This window comes from Vitis vinifera, chromosome 5 (assembly GCF_030704535.1).
Source record: "Vitis vinifera cultivar Pinot Noir 40024 chromosome 5, ASM3070453v1".
Classification (NCBI taxonomy): Eukaryota; Viridiplantae; Streptophyta; class Magnoliopsida; order Vitales; family Vitaceae; genus Vitis; species Vitis vinifera.
Genome location: NC_081809.1, coordinates 17297945 through 17316565, shown reverse-complemented (window position 1 = coordinate 17316565; position 18621 = coordinate 17297945). Strand labels below are relative to the sequence as shown.

At 34.7% G+C, this 18621-nt stretch overlaps 1 protein-coding gene and 1 long non-coding RNA gene across 2 annotated transcripts; both read right to left on the bottom strand.

Annotated features, from left to right (window-relative positions):
* Window positions 1-239: 239 nt before the first annotated feature.
* Window positions 240-4822, bottom strand: LOC109122574 (uncharacterized). The gene is made up of 2 exons (XR_009465709.1): window positions 4298-4822; window positions 240-3359 (listed from the first exon to the last, which is right to left on the bottom strand). It is a non-coding gene; the product is annotated as an uncharacterized LOC109122574 (long non-coding RNA).
* A 1521-nt stretch (window positions 4823-6343) lies between these two features.
* On the bottom strand, window positions 6344-17529 carry LOC100262398 (probable magnesium transporter NIPA2). Its single transcript, XM_002263460.4, has 9 exons — window positions 17308-17529; window positions 16992-17213; window positions 16469-16525; window positions 13763-13853; window positions 13520-13680; window positions 12897-13024; window positions 12678-12815; window positions 9375-9467; window positions 6344-6903 (listed from the first exon to the last, which is right to left on the bottom strand). The coding sequence occupies exons 1-9, from the start codon at window positions 17504-17506 to the stop codon at window positions 6748-6750; spliced, it is 1245 nt and encodes a 414-aa protein (XP_002263496.2). The 5' UTR covers window positions 17507-17529; the 3' UTR covers window positions 6344-6747.
* Window positions 17530-18621: the final 1092 nt, after the last annotated feature.

The following is an 18621-nucleotide window of genomic DNA, read 5'->3' as shown; positions in this document are numbered from 1 at the left end:
ATTACATGCTTTTTTAGGCCCTTTATGAGATTCATCTATACCTCAATTGTAATTTTCCTAGGAAGAAAAAAAAGATAATTTTCCAAGGCATATACAAAAGCATGGGCCTCCTCATTACAGTCATGGAAATGCCAATTATCTATGTTGGTAGGAGATGGAAATGCAGGTAAGAAGAAAAGAGAAACAAAGAAAATAAAGAGAATTGAGAGAAAAGAAACAAAGAATATTCTGGAATTCCAGCCCAAGCATCAAGTGAGCCTGAGACAAATTTATATAGTGTAGGAAAGGTAAAACAAACCATACACATGGCAGGGCCTGATACAAAGTATCATTTCCTATAGTTGAGCATAACTAATTACATTGTTTAACATCCCTCTGCAAGCAAAGAGGGTTGTGAAGCACAGTTAGCTTGTCTCGTAGACTTTGAAAGCGAGGTGCAGGCAGGAGCTTGGTCAGGATATCTGCAAGTTGCTATTCAGAAGGTGTAAATTTGACCAATAGGGATTTATGGAGCACACGATCACGAATGAAATGATAATCGATTTCAATGTGCTTCGTACGAGCATGCAAAATGGGATGAGCAACAAGATGGGTGGCACTGAGATTGTCACAAAAGAGGACTGGGGGAGTGAAAAACGGAATGTGTAGTTCAGTGAGAAATGTTTCAATCCAAATAAGTTCTAAAGCGGCATTAGCAAGGCCTCTGTATTCAGACTCAACACTTGAACGAGAAACAACTTTTTATTTAGTACAAGACCAGGAAATCAAATTAGGGCTAAGGAAACAACAATGACCACTTGTACTTTTCTGATCATCCGGACAACCAACCCAATTAACATCAGTATAACAAGTGAGAAAAAGATCAGTAGATGGTTAAAGAGAAATGCCATGAGAAATTGTACTCTTGAGATAACAAAGAATCCTCTTAACAACTTGCCAATGAGTTGTGGTCGAAGAATGCATGAATTGGCAGACCTTGTTGATAGAAAAACTGATGTCAGGTCGGGTGATGGTATAATACTGTAGAGCCTCCACAATGCTGCGATACAAAGATGGATCCGAAAGAGGCTCACCATCATACAAGGACAAGGAAGATGAGGTGCTCATAGGAGTAGAAGCATGCATACAGTCAAACATTTGAGCCCGATGAAGGAGATCAACAATGTACTTGTGTTGGCATAAATGCAGGGTTGATAGAGTACAAGTAACTTGAATGCCCAAAAAATAAGAAAGATACCCTAAACCCTTGAGAGCAAATTGATTATGTAGTTGGTCAATCAAGGAGTTCACCAAGACAGAGTGACTACTTGTGATAATAATATCATCCACTTAAATCAACAAAATAATAATGGAGGAGCCTTTGTTGGAGAAGAACACTGAAGTATCAGATTTGGAGCCTTGGAAACCACACTGCAGTAGATAAGTACTGAGCTTTGTATACCACCTATGAGGACTTTGCTTAAGGTCGTATAAAGCCCTTGTTCAACTTGCAAACATAGCCTGGATTGGTAGCACTGATAAAACCAGGGGGTTGCTCCATGAAAATAGTTTATTATAGGTCACCATTTAAGAATGCATTATGGACATCCAACTGTTTGATAGGCCATTGAAGAGAAAGAGCGAAACTTAAAACAATACGGATAGTAGTGGGCTTAACAACTGGGCTAAAGGTTTCAAAATCGTCCAAACCAAGTGTTTGTTGAAAACCTTTAGCAACTAACCGAACTTTATATCTTTCAAGGGAGCCATCGGTTTGAGCTTGACCTTAAAGACCCACTTGCCACCAACTACTTTGTGATCAGGTGGTAGAGGCATCAATGTCCAAGTATCATTTATAATAAGAGCCTCATATTTTGTAGTCATAGCTTTTTACAAGTGAGCATATTTGATTGCTTGGTGAAAAGAGGTAGGCTAAAAAAGAGCAATATTAGCAGGGAAATCAAATGTTGCCACAAGAGTTTTTGGTTTATAAATCCCAGCCTTGGATCTAGTCACCATGGAATGAGTGTTGGTGGGAGGTGGAGGGTAATGGAGAACAGATTCTGGTAAGTCAGTAGGTATAGCAAATGGAATTGGACATACTGAAGTAGTGGGATGAGTGTCCTGTGAGAAATGAGGAGAGAGAAATGTGGGAGGAGAAGAAGGAGAAGAAGAAGACATTGGGAATGTAGATCAATGAAGGGAAGGATAAGAAGAAGAAGAAGAAGAAGAAGAATGTAAGATAGAAATGTGATGTGGAGTGGTTGAGGAAGGAAATGAAAGAGAAATGAGGAGATTATGAGTAAACATAGATGAAGGAGGAGGATAGGAAGAAGAACAAGTGAAAGGAAAAGAGAACTCATTGAAAACAACATGATAGGAAACATAAATCTGACCTGTTTGTCTATTTAAGCACAAATAACCTTTATGGTGAGGACTAAACCTAAGAATGACACATTCAGTGGAGCAAAATTGACGTTTATGCTGATTCAAAGGTCTTAAAAATGGGAAATAGGAGCAACCGAACACTCGAAATGAAGAATAAGAAGGAGATTTATCATAAAGCAAGTCAAAGAGAGTTTTGTTATTCAAGACAACTATAGGTAATCTATTGATTAAGTACACAACATATTGGAATGCATATGGCCAATAGGAAATAGGAATAGAAGAATGGGCTAACATGGGCAAGCCAACTTCAACAACATGACAATTTTTGCACTCAACTCGCCCATTTTGTTGGGGAGTATAATGACAAGAATGGCGATGATGAATACCAAGATTTTCAAGAAAAGACTCAAGCGGCCAAATTCACCACTCCAATCAGTTTGCAAGGCCTTAATAGTTGTGTTAATTTTTTTTTCAATGAGATTTTTGAATTTTAGAAAGTAGGAGAAAACTACATCTTTGCTTTTTAACAAATAAAACCAAGTATAGCGAGAGTAATCATCAATAAAAAGAAGGAAGTAACGAGCACCAGTGACAAATAAGATAGGGGAAGGACCCCAAAGATCATAGTGAATAGAATAAATAGGTTTCATTGCTTTAGATTCTGAAAGTATAAAGGGTAATCTATGGCTCTTAGTCAATTGACAAGAGGAACAAAAATAAAAAGATTTAGAAAATTTCAAATTACAGCTCCTCATAACTTGAGTAATTACATTAGAAGCAGGGTGTCCTAGTCTATTGTGCCACAATACGGTATTATTATGCTGAGTGATGAAGGCTTGAGCACGATTGAAGGATAGTTGAGTAGCAGGAACTGAAGGTGAAGCTGATGAAGAGGAGACAACAAGGGATGGCGAAGTACTGGCTGATGATGAAACTTTTTAGAGTCCATCTTCAAGTATTCCCTGAAGAAGTACCCTCCTCAAAGTTTGATCCTTCACAAGAAAATGAGAGGGGTAGAATTCAACAAAAGCTTGATTATCATAACAAACACTGATGAGTTGTTTTGAGATTTGAGGAGTGTGCAAGACATGTTTTAAATGAATCGGTTTCACAAGACTAGAAATCATAGCATTACCAATATGTGAAATTCCAATTGACTTACCATTGCCCACCATAGGCTACTCATCACCAGTAAACACACAAGGATCTGTTAAGTTGCCAAACTCTAGTGTAAAGTGATGTGTTGCTCCAGAATCCATATACCAAGGAGTATCATAGTTATTAGAGGGCATAGTGGGAGATGTTGAAGTAGTGAGCATTGCAACTATGGAATTTGGAGGTTGAGGCTTGGGTTGAGAATTTGGAAACTATGGTTGGTAGTTTAAGTTGGCTCGATGACAGCAATTTAAGGCTATATGACTGAACTTCCCACAAATTTGACACTGTGGCTTTGGTCCAAGATTTCCAGTTCCTTGTTTCTGAAACCATTTAGAAGATGATTGTGGTTGTCCTTGAGGCTTTCCAAGGATGCTAGGTTGGGAGTTTGGACAAAAGGATTGATAAAGATTAATAGGCTTGTTTGGAAAAGATGAATATGAACTTTGTGGGTATTTGGGAAAATTGGGTTGCTGATTTTTGTGAAATTTGTTTTGGCCGGAATAAGCAGTGAGGTTAACCCGAGGAAATTGAAGTTGTTGTGTAGTATTCCTTTGTTCCAACTGATATTCATAAGTGTAAAGAAGACTATGAACCTCTTAGAAAGAAGGCTTATTAGATCTATTATAGATGGAGGTCACAAATCCATCATACTCCTCGGTCAATCCATTCAGGGTATACATCAGTTTATCTCTGTAAGATAATGGTTCACCCATGGCAGAATATTTATCAAAGACTTCCTTAATACGAGCAAGATACTCAGAAATGGTAATACCTTCCTTTTTAATCCTCTGAAGCTGAGAGTTCAGTCCTAGCATAGTAGCAATCGAAGGAGATTGATAAACTTTGTTTAGAGCTCCCCATATTTCCCGAGTAGTCTTGTATTCTATGATTCTTCCTACCATACTTTGTTAAGGAAGAATAGATCCAGCTCATGACAAGTCTATTTGTTCGTTCCCATTGTATGAAGAGTGGGTTGATCTGCAGTTGGGCATCATCCAAGAATTTGGTTGGTATAGGTGTTTCTTCCTCAATGAAATCTTCTAACCCATTGTCTATGATCACATTCAGAAGCTGATTTTTCCAGAGTAGCAGATTCGTTTCATCAAGTTTGATAGTTAGAGGCTAAGAAAGAGATGGGTAATTGGTTTGGGTAATGTTCGGACTGGAGGTTGGAGTTGGGTTAATATTTTGGGGATTTGCAGTTAGGGTTGTCGGAGAGGAAGTAGTGCTAGACATTTTTGGCTCTGACACCAAGATAGAATTGCAGGCAAGAAGAAAATAGAAATAGAGACTATTTTGGAATTGCAGCCTAAGCACAAAGTGAGCCTGGGACAAATTTATATAGTGTAGGAAAGGTAAAACCAACCATACACTTGGCAGGCCTGATAGCAGGGAATAAACTCAATCATGTATGATGAACATGTACCATAGACCAATATTTGTTCACAAAGTAGGCGGACATTGATGGGTGCCGATGGGAAGTAGTATTGAATATATTGATCATTTTGGTGAAAATTAGATTATAGGTTGGTAGAAATTATATTGGTTTTCAATGTTATTGTAATTCACATGGTTCATGCTTTTGTTGAGTCGACCAAGAAAAAGTATTCATCAACTCTTTCATTTGAAAGGCTAATATTGAATCGATTATGAAGAATGTATTTTAAACCGTCTGGTGAGATAGATGTTAAGAATATTTTATATAGAAAAACAAATTTCACCACAAATTTTGTTTTTATTTGGTTTGATAACACACTACTAATTCTTCTTCTGCTTCTAGTAAATCAATAGGCAATCTTTCGCATTCGGTTGGGGAACAAATTAGAAAAACGATAAACCCTATAGGTTAATGCCACAAATTCTACCTCAAAAATCATAATTTGACTATGCCTCAACTATATCAATTGTACTTGAATTATGAGATAATCGTAGTCGATGATAACATCACTACTTCCATTGTTATTACAGAACCGTACATGAAATTTTCACTTCATATGACTCTTTGAGGGTTACAAATTAATACAAGGATTAGGTTGATATTATTTATTTATTTTGATATATTTGTAGAATAGATAGAATCAAAATATACTAAAAGGTCTCTGATTTAGGCCTATTTTTCATATGGATATTGAATAATTATAGTAAATGATTTGCATGGGACAAAGAAATCTTTGACTAGTGTACATTGTAGAATTTTATGATTAATAATAATTGTTCATGGTCTCATAGCAACAAACTTGCCATGAATAATTTTTTATGGAAAAAAAAAATCCTTTATCTCAAAATACTCTTTCTTTATCACAAATTAATTCATGACAAAACCCCATATTTGTGGTAGTGAGATAACAACCTTTGTAGCACTTCTTTGGAAAGCCCAATAGAGAGCAAACCCATGTCAACAAGGCAGTCCAGTTAGCACAGGAGGATCATAAGCTTTAGATAATCACAAAATTATATTTTTGTAGAATTCAGCAGTTGCTTTATGTTTCTACTTCTTATAAATTATTTTTATTCTAAAAACGAAAAGGGAAACTTCAAACTGCAACCATGAAAGCAATTGAGAGCAATTGTACAATCACTGAATTACAACCAAAACACCTCAGAATGGAAGTGCCCAGAATAGGAGAAATGCTTCTGAGATTTTGTTTTAAGTCTATCAGAATCTTTATTCTACATTACATAACATATCAGTAGAATTTTACTGAATTCAAAGTACATGAAGATGATGAAGAAGATAGGACATTTTGTATCATCAGTTGCATTTTTCTAAGTTCAAACACCACACAGGGAGGCTAAGTTTATTGTGAGCTTCTCGGTGTCAACAAATTGAGTAATCGTACTGAGAAAAAGATATCATCCATTTCATCAATGATTTACATACTGCTTTGAAGATTTCTCCTACACTCAATCATAACAATTTGAAAACATATTCATGTACTAAACTTTTCAGGTAAAGAAAAGAATATAGAAAAAAGGAAGAATCTACTGCTAAGTATGATGGAATCCCTATAACTATTACTGCAAATCCCCATAACCTGGCATCAAGGAGATGAAACTATTCACTCTGCAAACATTTCATGCTTTCTAAAATTTGTCAGTTTGGAAAACAGTGACTTTCATCAAACCTTGAAGATTGTATAATGGCTTGGGGAAATAGCTGAAAGGTGACCATAGCACTGCAAAATATCTAGTGTCTGTCTATCCAGAGCTTTGAGTTTGTGTTTAATTCTTTGCTTGAGAAGCAAGGGAAGTGCTTGAATGTTTGCTTTCTTCATTTCCCATATCCTTGGTTTTGTGAAGGAGAAAGGTTCCAGAGAGAATAGTCACAAAACCACAGAGTTCAGTGACAATTTGTGATCCATTTTGTGTGTCCCAGTCCTGAATTTCAACCAAGAAAAGGAAAGGAAAGGAAAGAAAAGAACAAACAATTAAATTAACAAATAAATTAATTAAACTATAGACTCATAATCAAAAAGTTGTCTGGACAATACAACACTAAATAGAGGAAAGATGAAATGCCATCAAATATAAAAATGATATTATCTACAATTTTTCAAAAAATAAAAACACGCAAACACACACAAAACAAGAAAAAAGAAAGAAAATAAAATACTATACCAAAATATGACATGCATCAACTAGTTTTGAACTTCAGAAAGTTGCATGTGTTTTCTCTAGAACTGAAGCAGCTAAACATTTGGAAGTTCCAAGATTAAAGCTTCCATACTATCCATAGAAAGAATGGTTGGTTCTATAATTTTGAAATTTTCCATGATTAGTCACATCTAGATCTGAAGCAGTTAAAACATTTGGAAGTTCAAGTTTAAAGCTGCTATACCATCTATATAAAGAAAAGTTGGTTCTAGAATTTTGTAATTTTCCATGATTCATTACATCTACTTTCATAAGTTAACCATTATTCGATCCAATATCTTACTCTAACATTAAGTGTAAAAGACAATGTATAAGAAAGCACATATAAATCACCTAGACTAAAGTCCATCTAGGAGTGTTTCTTGTAAAACAGATTTAGTTATGCCACTTTTATCAGAAGCATTTACATAAGAAACAGTTGTATAGAGAAGCAGTTAATTGCCAGATATAAATAAGAGAAGTATTTCCTAAATTTAAAAAAAAAAAATTGTATAAGAAGCACTTGTGGACTAAGTATGACTGTATAAAAAATTGTGTATCCTCTAGGAACATATATGAATTTCATGCTTGCATTAAGGCCTAACTATTATGTTTCTAATTTTTTTGATAGGCAAGTAAAAATATCTTAAAGGTGCATAACAAAAAAACAAAAAAAAAGAACAAATAAAGAGAGAGAGAGAGCAAGAATGAGAGAGAGGCACACCTTAAGCACACAGGTGATATACAAAGGGAGTCTGTAGGCAAAGGTAACACAGTCAAAATCCACAAAAACTCTCCCACTACTAAGAGCACAACTACTCAATGAAGTCTAACAAAGACGGAGGACCAGCTTTAAAAGTAGATTAGACTAGTGGAAAAATGTATTCGTAATGATTAGACAAGGGATTGATTTGGGCATTGAACTCTTTCAAAGGATCTTTGCTCAAGGAAAGCTTGGAAGACGTGTCCTTTGTGCCTGTTTTGGACAATTGTGTTTTAAGCCAACCTAGAGAAGCACACACGAACTTTTTCCAATTTGGGTTGGAAATCAATGGGTACAGAACATGATTTCAATCTGTTATGGATCTTCTCTAAAAGATTTGGTAACAATTTTTCAATGAGAGATAAATAGATAGATAGATATATAGATAGATATATAGATATAGATATATTAAATATGGGGGAGCACCTCACTACCCTGCCAAGAGGGTGGTTTAGCTTCTCATGTTGTTGACATAGAAGATGAAAGAGATCAATAAAACAAAAGGAAAAAAACAATCATAGAGGTGCAAACTAGACTTCTTGTAGCTCCGATTTGGACCTTAAAGAATTTTTCAAAATCTTTACTTCATTGGTCTCATTTTTTTGCTAATATTCCTTTCTTTTGGAGCTAATTGTATACTTTCCATGTGTTGTGCCCAACGAAGGTATAGACTCTCTCTCTCTCCCTCAACTACAGAATTGCTTTCACAACAATTGAATCCCTAACCTTAATCACCATTTATTAAAATTTGGTCTAATGATTCTGAGAAGCATCCAGTCCACAGTAGGGAACAAATAAAACAGGCTTCAAATTTTTGCATCTCTGATCAAATCAAACTGGACTACAATCATGACTTAGTTTTCATTAGATACTGGATTTCCTAGAGTTTACTTTATTAGATAATTTATGTATGTATTATCAGAGGATGCTGCGCCAAGTATATGGGAATATTAACCCAGTTATAATCATCATGGAGAAATGAAATTTCTCAGAACATGTTTGATAGTATGTGAGCATATTAATCACAATCAGGAGGGAGTAAACTGCAGATGACAATTACCATCCCAACATGATAGCAAATGCATTGCACTAAACAAAGATTACATTTAGATGCATGTGCAATTCAGTTACTCCATTGTGTTTCATACATCATTTTTGTGCACATACATCATTTTTTTGTACAAAATAGATCAAGGATGGGACCAAAGGAATGGTAGCCATCAACTAGCATGCCCCTCACCACCACACCCCCCACCCCCCACTTCCCACCTTTTGTTTTCTTCTGAACACAACAATATTGCTTGAATAGACCTACGATGCAGTTACCTTAAACTCTAAGTCAACTTCCATGCTATATCCAAATGTTCCCTGATACTTCTCTGACATTGTAAAGAATAAAGAAGAGAAAATTAAACCTTTCCAAAGAACAGTAGAAATGTATTAGTTGAATCACCTTAAACATGATCATGCTGGCAAGAATGGTGAGGGTAGTAAACATGACATAGTACACCGGAGATATAACAGCCGTGTTAAAGGTGTCCAGTGCCTACACAGACGAGCCATCATCAAGATCCAGATTCTGCTTAGAATAGGACTGGAGTTAAAATTTCTAAAATAAATTAACTTTAGAGCATGTCAAGAATCTGAATACCATTGCTCTTAGTGTGAAGCAAATTTCATCAAAGAGGGTTTGCACAGGCTCACTATGTAGAAGGAGATGAAGAGATAATTATAGATAAATACCAAGGGACTCAGAAAAATATTAATGTCCTTAAGAACAAAGAGTATTTGTAACTCAGCTTTCAGATAATAGAATAAAACCATGCTTGAAGATACTGAAAAAATTCATGGCAAGTTCCTTAATGGTTATCATATATGTTAGATAATCTAACATAAAAAACGAGGTTACCATTATGTTTTGGTCCATGGAGAAATAAGACTGGCTGAATCACAATGCCATGGTACTGCTAAAACCTAATATCCATAACCCTTTTGTTTAAGGAAGCAAGATATAAAGGAACAATAAGGTTTATTCCAAGGAGAGAGTGTTTATGCTAAAGCTATTGGCCCATTTTCCAAATCCATGTGGATTTTAATTACTATCCTCTATTTCATGAATAAAAGAACTAGTAAATGAGTTGACCCTTTGTGCAATTGTATATGCATATGTGTGTGTGTGTGTGAGAGAGAGAGAGAGAGAGAGAGAGAGATGCAGGATGTTGCACTCTGATGCCATTACATGAGGGTTAATATTTCTGGTCAGAAATAATGATATTGACAAAACTAAGCTCACATGGTTTTCGAGAGGAGTAGAACTGTAAATGGTCTTCAGGAAACCTCATTACTGTTTTGCTTTGTCACACCAGAGTATATGTGCATTGTTAATAACAATTACACACCTCCAAAATGATGGAAGTTGGTTTCTGATTTTTTCTCAGGATGTTATTTTCTAAAATTTTTCCTGGATAGAATGCCATTATTCCATGAAACAAAAACCTTGGGGAGATCCAATGCTGAGACCCAGGGATAGGACAAGCAGATGCATGTGGCATGGAGACCAGTCAGAGACATTTGATAACATGCTTTTTAATATCATATTTATATTCTTCTAGCTACATTTTTTGTAGGGAAAGAGAGTTTTCTGAGGTTATATGATTGATCTTTATCATCTTGATTGTAATATTGGAGTACAGTTCGCTATATTAACTAGTGAAAGGAACGAGATAAATTACGCATGCATTGCCAGCCTGCTCTCAGAAAGAGTAAGCTAAAAACAAGGAAGCCAATTTCCAAATCTTGGAAAGTTATAGAATTCTTTCATGAACAGAAGTACCAATCTTCTAGTTTGGCAAAACAGGACAGCAAAAAGGTTCATGGATATACTATTTCCAAGAGTTTTAGTTTAGGCTATGGTTTTTCTCATTAAATTATAAATCAGAATTCTGCCAGATAAAGACTGTTTGGAAGTTTTACTAATCCGATTTTCTGTTCATGCTTCTCTACCAAGCTGGCTAGATTTCATTATTTTTTTATCTTTCTAGAAATATCAACAAGAATAAATTGAGAATGTGCAATCAGAGCCACAGGGAGTTCCAAAGATTGAAGTTAAATATCTCAATTTTGGTTGAGTACCTTAGTACCGCGTTAAGGTGTATGTATAAGTTTTGGTCTCTAAGTAGAAGCATCAGGAGTTGAGCATCTTGTTTGAAGAACAAGGCTAGGTGTTTAAGGTACAAAGAGAGGAGGGCATAAATTGAATTTGATCAGCTGATCTAGAGACTAGATCAGTTCCATAAGACTGGGCTCTCGCATGAGGAGGGATGAATCAAGTTGACTGGTCAGGGGAATTTGAGCTCTATAAGACTAATCTGTTGTAACCATCCATTCAATAGTGGATTACTTCACAGCCTTGGATAGTCTCATGGTTTTCACCTTTGATGAGGTTTCCACATAAAAATTTAATGTGATCATTTTTACCTCTAAATCTCTGCAGCACCATTACACACATCACAACATACTCAAATACACAGCACAGCACAGCATGCAGCAGCAGCATATCACAATGACATTGAATTGCTTAAATCTTTCTTAGTGATTAATTGGTTAATTGAGGATTAAAAAAGAGGACTAAATTTAACTTGATAAGAATCCACAAATTGAGACAAACTCCAGTAGCGGTGTCACAGCCTATAAAACTACAATGATTTTTCAATTTGGTATTACAGCATACCCTATAAATTTTCAGCCAAAATTACACAATGAACCCAGCTACAAATTCAATAACTAAAACCAGAAAAATAACTTTTCACCCATTAATCATCACAATGAATTGCTTCAATCCAATCCATAGACCCAGCTACCATTTAACTAAATCCCCAATGAAAAATTTTCTCATACAATATGTTTCCTACTTGTTTCACTAATTTTCTAATTGCTATGATCCCATTTCCACTGCCCATGGCAGAAAATTATAAAAGGTCCACAGTTCTCTTTATCCATGACTGGCCAGTTTATTGACATGTTTATCATGGAACAAATGTAAGATTAAGAGTAATACCCATACCTGAAATTCTTGGTTTATGTCAAGTTTGATTCATAACCAGAGTCAGGGTTAAACAGTAGTGATAGACTGTAATGTTGATAATATTAATTTTAGAGCAAGCATGTTTTCTGAATGATGTACTTGCGAAGGATATGTTTTCTTTAAATTCTTGATCCACCTGGTATGTCACCCCTATGTAGCTTATAACATGATCCATTGATGAGGCAAGATAGGTGTGGGATTACTAGATCATAGAGCTTTTACAGGGTTAGAAGACAAAGTTCCCCTTTTTCCTTTCTTTTTTTCCCATTTTTTAGGAAAATATTTTTTCATTTTGAGCGTAGACTTGGTTTATCACTTCCATTTTAGGTTGTAATAATTGAAGTGATTAGGGTATGTTTTAGCTAGTTTTAGCTTGGATCTTTGGAATTTATTTAAACATAATGGATCAAAGTTTGAGTTTTTAGTTGCTCTATAATTCTAATATTTGTTGGAATTGGATAATTTGGGCCATATTGATGCTGGTTTAAGACTAGTATGCAAAGGATAATCTACACTCAAATCCCAAGAGTAAGGAATTGGGAGTGACCTTCAGACCAATGTTATGTTCACCATTATGATGAATGGAGAATGTGATATCCAACCAATAATGCACCCTAGTATTTACTAATGTATAACAATGACATATACTTTCAAAGCTAATTTCTGAATTACCTTGTTCAAATAGTTCACCTGAAGAAGACAACAAAGGATCACAACCACGGTGAAAAACCATGTTTGAAAGTAGATAAATTGATTTGTACCCAAAAACGTCAGTTTCAAAGCAATTGCCAATGCTTTCACACTCATAACCTGCCAACAACACGACATTAAACCTAAGAGAATCAGATTAATGGTTTCAATATGCACAAGTTTCAAAGATGATAAACACACCGTAAGAGAGCCCATGAGTGAACAAATTCCAACATATACGATCATATGGGTGCTCCCATAACGTGGCACAAATCGGAAAATAAGGATGAGAACCAAAACCAGTACTATGGAAGCGTAGACTATAAAACCTGTCAACATCAAGGATTTTTTTTTGTCAGCTTGACCCTCCCAAATGATACATGTTTTTAAACACAAATAAAAATAAAGCACCAAAGAATAGACTCATTGTTGTTGACATAGCTGAGTTCTTGGAATAACGTATTTTACATCTGATCATGCCACTGATTTTGCTCCATGCATCATCTCACAGTACTATTGAGAATACAACATTTAATTTAGCATATTATTAAGAATTTGTTTTTGGTGAATTTCTAAAAAAAATTGGCCTTGCTGCTTGCTAGTTTATGTAATGTGAATCAATCTCTTATTTCCACTATGTGAAAATCCAAAATCATCTTTAGCTCTAGAAAATGGATGTGCATGAGGAACTAAAGCTCTAAAATCATGCAAATTATACAAATAAGTAACCTGAAAAGCTGAAACTTCTAGCAATTAGCACAGGCTACAAGTTAAAAGATATAGAAACCAAGGGAATACAGTATTGAGTGTACAACTTCAGATACCTGGCTCTGTTGCAAGGTTCCATACTTCCTTAACAGATTCGATATCTTTTTCCTGTGGAGCATGTAAAACGATGCTAGTAGAGCCCACCACACATAGGACACATCCAAGTATGCCAAAGATATGCAGTTTTTCCTCCAAAATGAAATGAGCCAACACGGCACTGCAAGAAGCAAAATTTTCTTTAGAATGTTTTTCATTTACTTTTCTTAAATCTTGGATGGCAAATCTATCTTAGGCCATACCTGAAAATAATGCTTAGAGCTCCCAAAGGGGTTACAAGAATTGCAGGAGCAAATGCATAAGCAGCAAAATTAGCTATCTCCCCAAAAATCACTATAAAAGCATAGAAACTTAGCATAAACACAAAGCATGAAGGAAGGAATTTCACATAATTGTAGAAAAACAATACTAGAAGCAATAGGAGAAAAAGTAACCATAAAATGTTCAGGGACCTTTATTTGACAAATATGAAATAAACCTTATGTAACCAATATTGTACCCAGCATGGACATAATAATCCTGAGTGGTGGAATTCAAAGGGTATGATTCAGAAGAGTAAATAGATGTAAAAAAGAACTTTTCATTCTTTTATTCACTGTAGGTTCATCACACTTCCACCATATATTTACAATTCTATAATTTTTCTTGGTCCAAAGAATGAAATTATTTATGGTCTCATGTGCACAGGGGTATCTAATGGGGAAAATTGCAACTTAGGTATTAAGTCTTAACTTTCATGAATCCAAATAACTTTCATGAATAAGATATAACAGTAACTCTCCTCACAGTAACCATTTAATGACACATTGACATCAATCCACTTATTTATTATGGTTCCTCCAGATTTTCATAATATGATAGGATAAGGATTTAACATGACAAAAGTCTCACGCAACTTTGAGTAAGTCATCCCTATCAATCATTTTTGAGATTTTAACATATGTCATTGATGCTAGGCTGTTGGGATTGTGTTTAAGTTACAATGGTGTGAATGTGAGAGTTGATATAACTTCATCTCCATTTCTTGTATAATCAGTGAAATCAGAAGCTAATTCAGACTGGAGATTATACTATGCTGGTGAGTGAGTTACCTTAATTTATTTTCATTGACTAACATTTATCAAGAATATTGGCACTGATCTTATAATAAACTCTACTTGCCAATTGATCATACATAAACCACCACCAAACTCAAATATCTTCTACACATTCTGCTCAAGCCAAATCATCCATGAGGCAGAAAGCAAAGCACAAGACCAAATTGCTTTGCTCCTGGCCCTTTTGCTAAAGCCCTAGAAATAACCAACCAACATACCTAGGATATCGTTCTAACCACCCAAAGAATCTTAGCTACAGAGAACAACCTCCGACAACAGCAAGAGGCAATTGAACAATAAAAAAAAGATGGCGAATTGTGGATCTCATCATATTCAACATATATAACACACCTTTATTAAAACAAATAGCTTTGCAGAATCTCTTGACATGAAAAGACTGTTAGAATTCACCTTCTTATGGGCCACAAACTGTTGGTATTGGTATTGGTTGGTATCTCATTGATCGTTTGTCATTCTGTTTTTTATTCTGCAAGATCAGGGGACAATCTTATGGTTGTTCACAGAACAAAGCAAGTGTAAGCTATGTTCTCTTCTTTATCGTACCCAAAATAGTAGAGCACTATTACCTGCTATACCGACTTACCAACTCCAAGGGGTAAAACTACTCTTAAGGACAGTGTTGTAATATTCCTCAGTTAATAAATTCTTCCTTTTCCTCTAATTTACAGTTTACCAGATTCATAGTTTGGTTAGAAGTTGATTGAGTTGAATAAAAAAGAAGGATTTTGAACAAAACAGACACACCCTTTCCAAAGACCAGCACCTCTCTCAAGACATCATAAAGAAAAATGGACATTTTCCATGGAAAGGAGAGGCAAGATCTTCAATATCATACTCATTAAGATTTTGCAAAAGTGAAAATTCTGTGCCAGAGAGTCATTGGAACAAAAATAGAGACTAGAAATGGTAAGTTACTCCTCATTGAAATACGTTAGTGGCAAGCATGAAAGGAAAAAAGTTGGTTTCCAGATCAATGATCCTCCCAAGGCACAATCTTTGATCCATGCAAAACAAGAAATCACACATGGTGATGAGCTATTGCCATCCTTGGGAAATAACTTTCCTCGAAACAAGTTTTCCTTGTCCCAGTGGTTCTAAATTTTCCCCATGTTTTAGGAATAATGGCTAGCTTAGATTGTTTTAGAAAGTTCACTATTCATAACTTGTAATGGAAAAAATTAGGAATTTGAGCTCTTTGTAGGACTAGAGTTTTATTTGGAGTTAGATTCTTCTTCACAGAAAAGAGGAATAGTTTATGACTTTTTGTTGGGAGGACAATCTTGTGATTTGAAATTAATTTAGAATTAGAAGAGATTGTTCTCTTCTCTTTCAAATTTCTCAGCCTTTTCTGTTCAGAATTGATTGTATGTTACATCATACGATAATCTAGAATCAAGCGAATTAATTTTTCTGGTCTTGACTCTTCAGTAAATTGGCAACTACAAATCTCCCAAAACTTATAAATCAGAGGAATACTAGAATTTTTTGCAATACAAATTACCACCTATTTCACATGAAACCAACATGATTCAATCTTTTTGTGCTAATTTTTTATTTTGTCTCCAAATCTCTAACACTGCTTCAAAGACAACAAACTATTATTGACTTCAAGTTCATAACATATACTCGCACACAATTCTCGGATTCAAAAGATTAAAATTTTATTGTATCATTGACATGACACTAAATTTTGATGTCCAAAACTAAAAGACAATCCAAACAATAGTTACTTTATAATCTTTTTAATAATGACTTCATATTCAAAAGCAACAAATGGAATATCAGGGTCTTACAAATTCAAACAGAATTTGAAGATTTGTCAGAACTTACTAGTTATCATCCCAGCCCACCACAAAGGCTCATACAAGTATGAGTACCCGCCAACACCTGATCAGAGGAGCCAAAGTAACAATAATGAAAAGTCATCCTATAAGCCAAGAACACAGAAATGGGAAGTTGTCGATATGAAACCCAAACACTCATTCCAAAGAAGTCAAAAGTCCTCCTCCAACACATGGAAAAGCACACATATGTTTCCATGATTAATAGGACACTTCTTCCCATTAATTATTAGAGTTATGAACACCCAGTTGAAACAAACCGGTGAATTCCTGATTCTGATACCGACTGGAGACTTAATATATGTTTTATTACATTGGGAATGTCCAGAATAAGAAGTACATTATGCCTTCCTTTATATGGGACAAATTACAGTCATTACTATAATCATTACTCATCTCAGCATTTTGGGCTTCTGCATACACATAACCTCAAACACCCAGAACTCATTGACTCTATCTGAATGTTCTCCTTTGTAGATTATAATAAGAGGGGGAAAGGAGTAGAATCGAACCTGCTCTGACTCCAGAAGCCCCTGCTTTTCTGAGACCCTTCTTCTTAACAATAAAGCTAGAACCAATAAAAATGCTTGAAGAGAGGGCCAAAATAAGCCCACGAACATTGTCAGATGAATTCCCCATTAGACAACAACAAAAGGGGAAAAAGAAAAAAAAAAAGAAAAGAAAACGAAACGGTCCACGTCCTGCAGGGCCAAGCTCTGTACCAATTCCAATTCCTACATCCAACCCGAACGCCAGAAACTCAAACCCAGATGTAGAAAACCCAGAAAGAGAGAGATTAAAGTAAAAGAAAGAATGAAGAGAAGTAACCTCTTGGCTCTGCTGCAAATGGGAGTATGGCTAAAAACCCACCTCCCTCATTTCCAGAAAAGGCTGGTTTGGTGGTGAATTTCGTATGGGTTTGGCGAAAGGTGGCGGTGGTGGCGATGGTGGTGGTGGGAGGGCAGAGGCAGGAAGGCAACGGTACGTACGTTACACTTTGCAGACACGTAAAACGTAAACCACCCATTTAATATATACTCCGCATCCCGCGTCCCTTCTTTTCTCTCTCTTGCTCCCACCATGCCGCCCTTTTCCTTTCAATGAATTTGATTTAAAAGAAAAAAAACAAAAATTATTTTCCTTTGTCGTTTCTTTTTTAACCATGTATCTGGTATGATAGTTGTTGAATGCCATATTTCTACTCATGTTTTGATAATTGGAATAAGAATGGAAACAAGAAATTTATTCTATTTGTATCTATTGCTATAAATGATTTATTAAAATAAAAATAAATGAAAATATATATTTTTATTTATAATTGTGCTTGAAAGGGTTATTAAAAATAGAAATATGAATAGAAAATTTATTATTTTATTGAAAATTTCTAATTATTTGTTAAAAATCTTGTGGCAATAGCAGCCTTTTTTAATATCTAACAACATGAGATATCTATAGCCAATGTATTTAATAATCTTAAAATATATAAAAGATTTTTCTCATATTAATAAATATCCACTAAGGAGATATTTTGACTTGAAATGACTTTTTTTTGTTTTTCGAAAATAATTTTGAAAAATGGTTTTTGAGAACAATTTTTGGAAACCGTTTTTTAATTTTTATAAAATAAAAGTTTATTTGAAAACCTAAAATATTTTTAATATATTTTTAATATTTTTAAATATATTTTAAAAATAATTTAATATGTAGTATTTTATTTTCAATCATCTTACATGTTTATATAATAATTTCTTAAAATAGTTTTTAGAAAATAATAGAAAACAACTAAAATATATTTTTTAAAAACACATTTTTTTTTGTCTTAAAAACAAAAAACGACGATAAATTTTTGTTATCAAACATTTCCTGCCTCACCTTGTCTTTCATATTATAACTAATTTGTTTCAACATATTTAATGCCTTATCTTCAAATTAGGATAATAAGATAAGTGCACAGACTCTTTTACACAACTATCTTAAAGTAAATTAATTAAAAGGATTTTTTTTTTTTTTTTTGGAAAATTGGAAAGTTTAGCATTTGCCCATGTCCTAGAAAGCCAGGTGGTGGCACAGCTTTAACAAGAATATTAAACACAACTCCAAAATTTAAAAGATACAATTTGTTGTGGGTGTATGAAAAAGGAA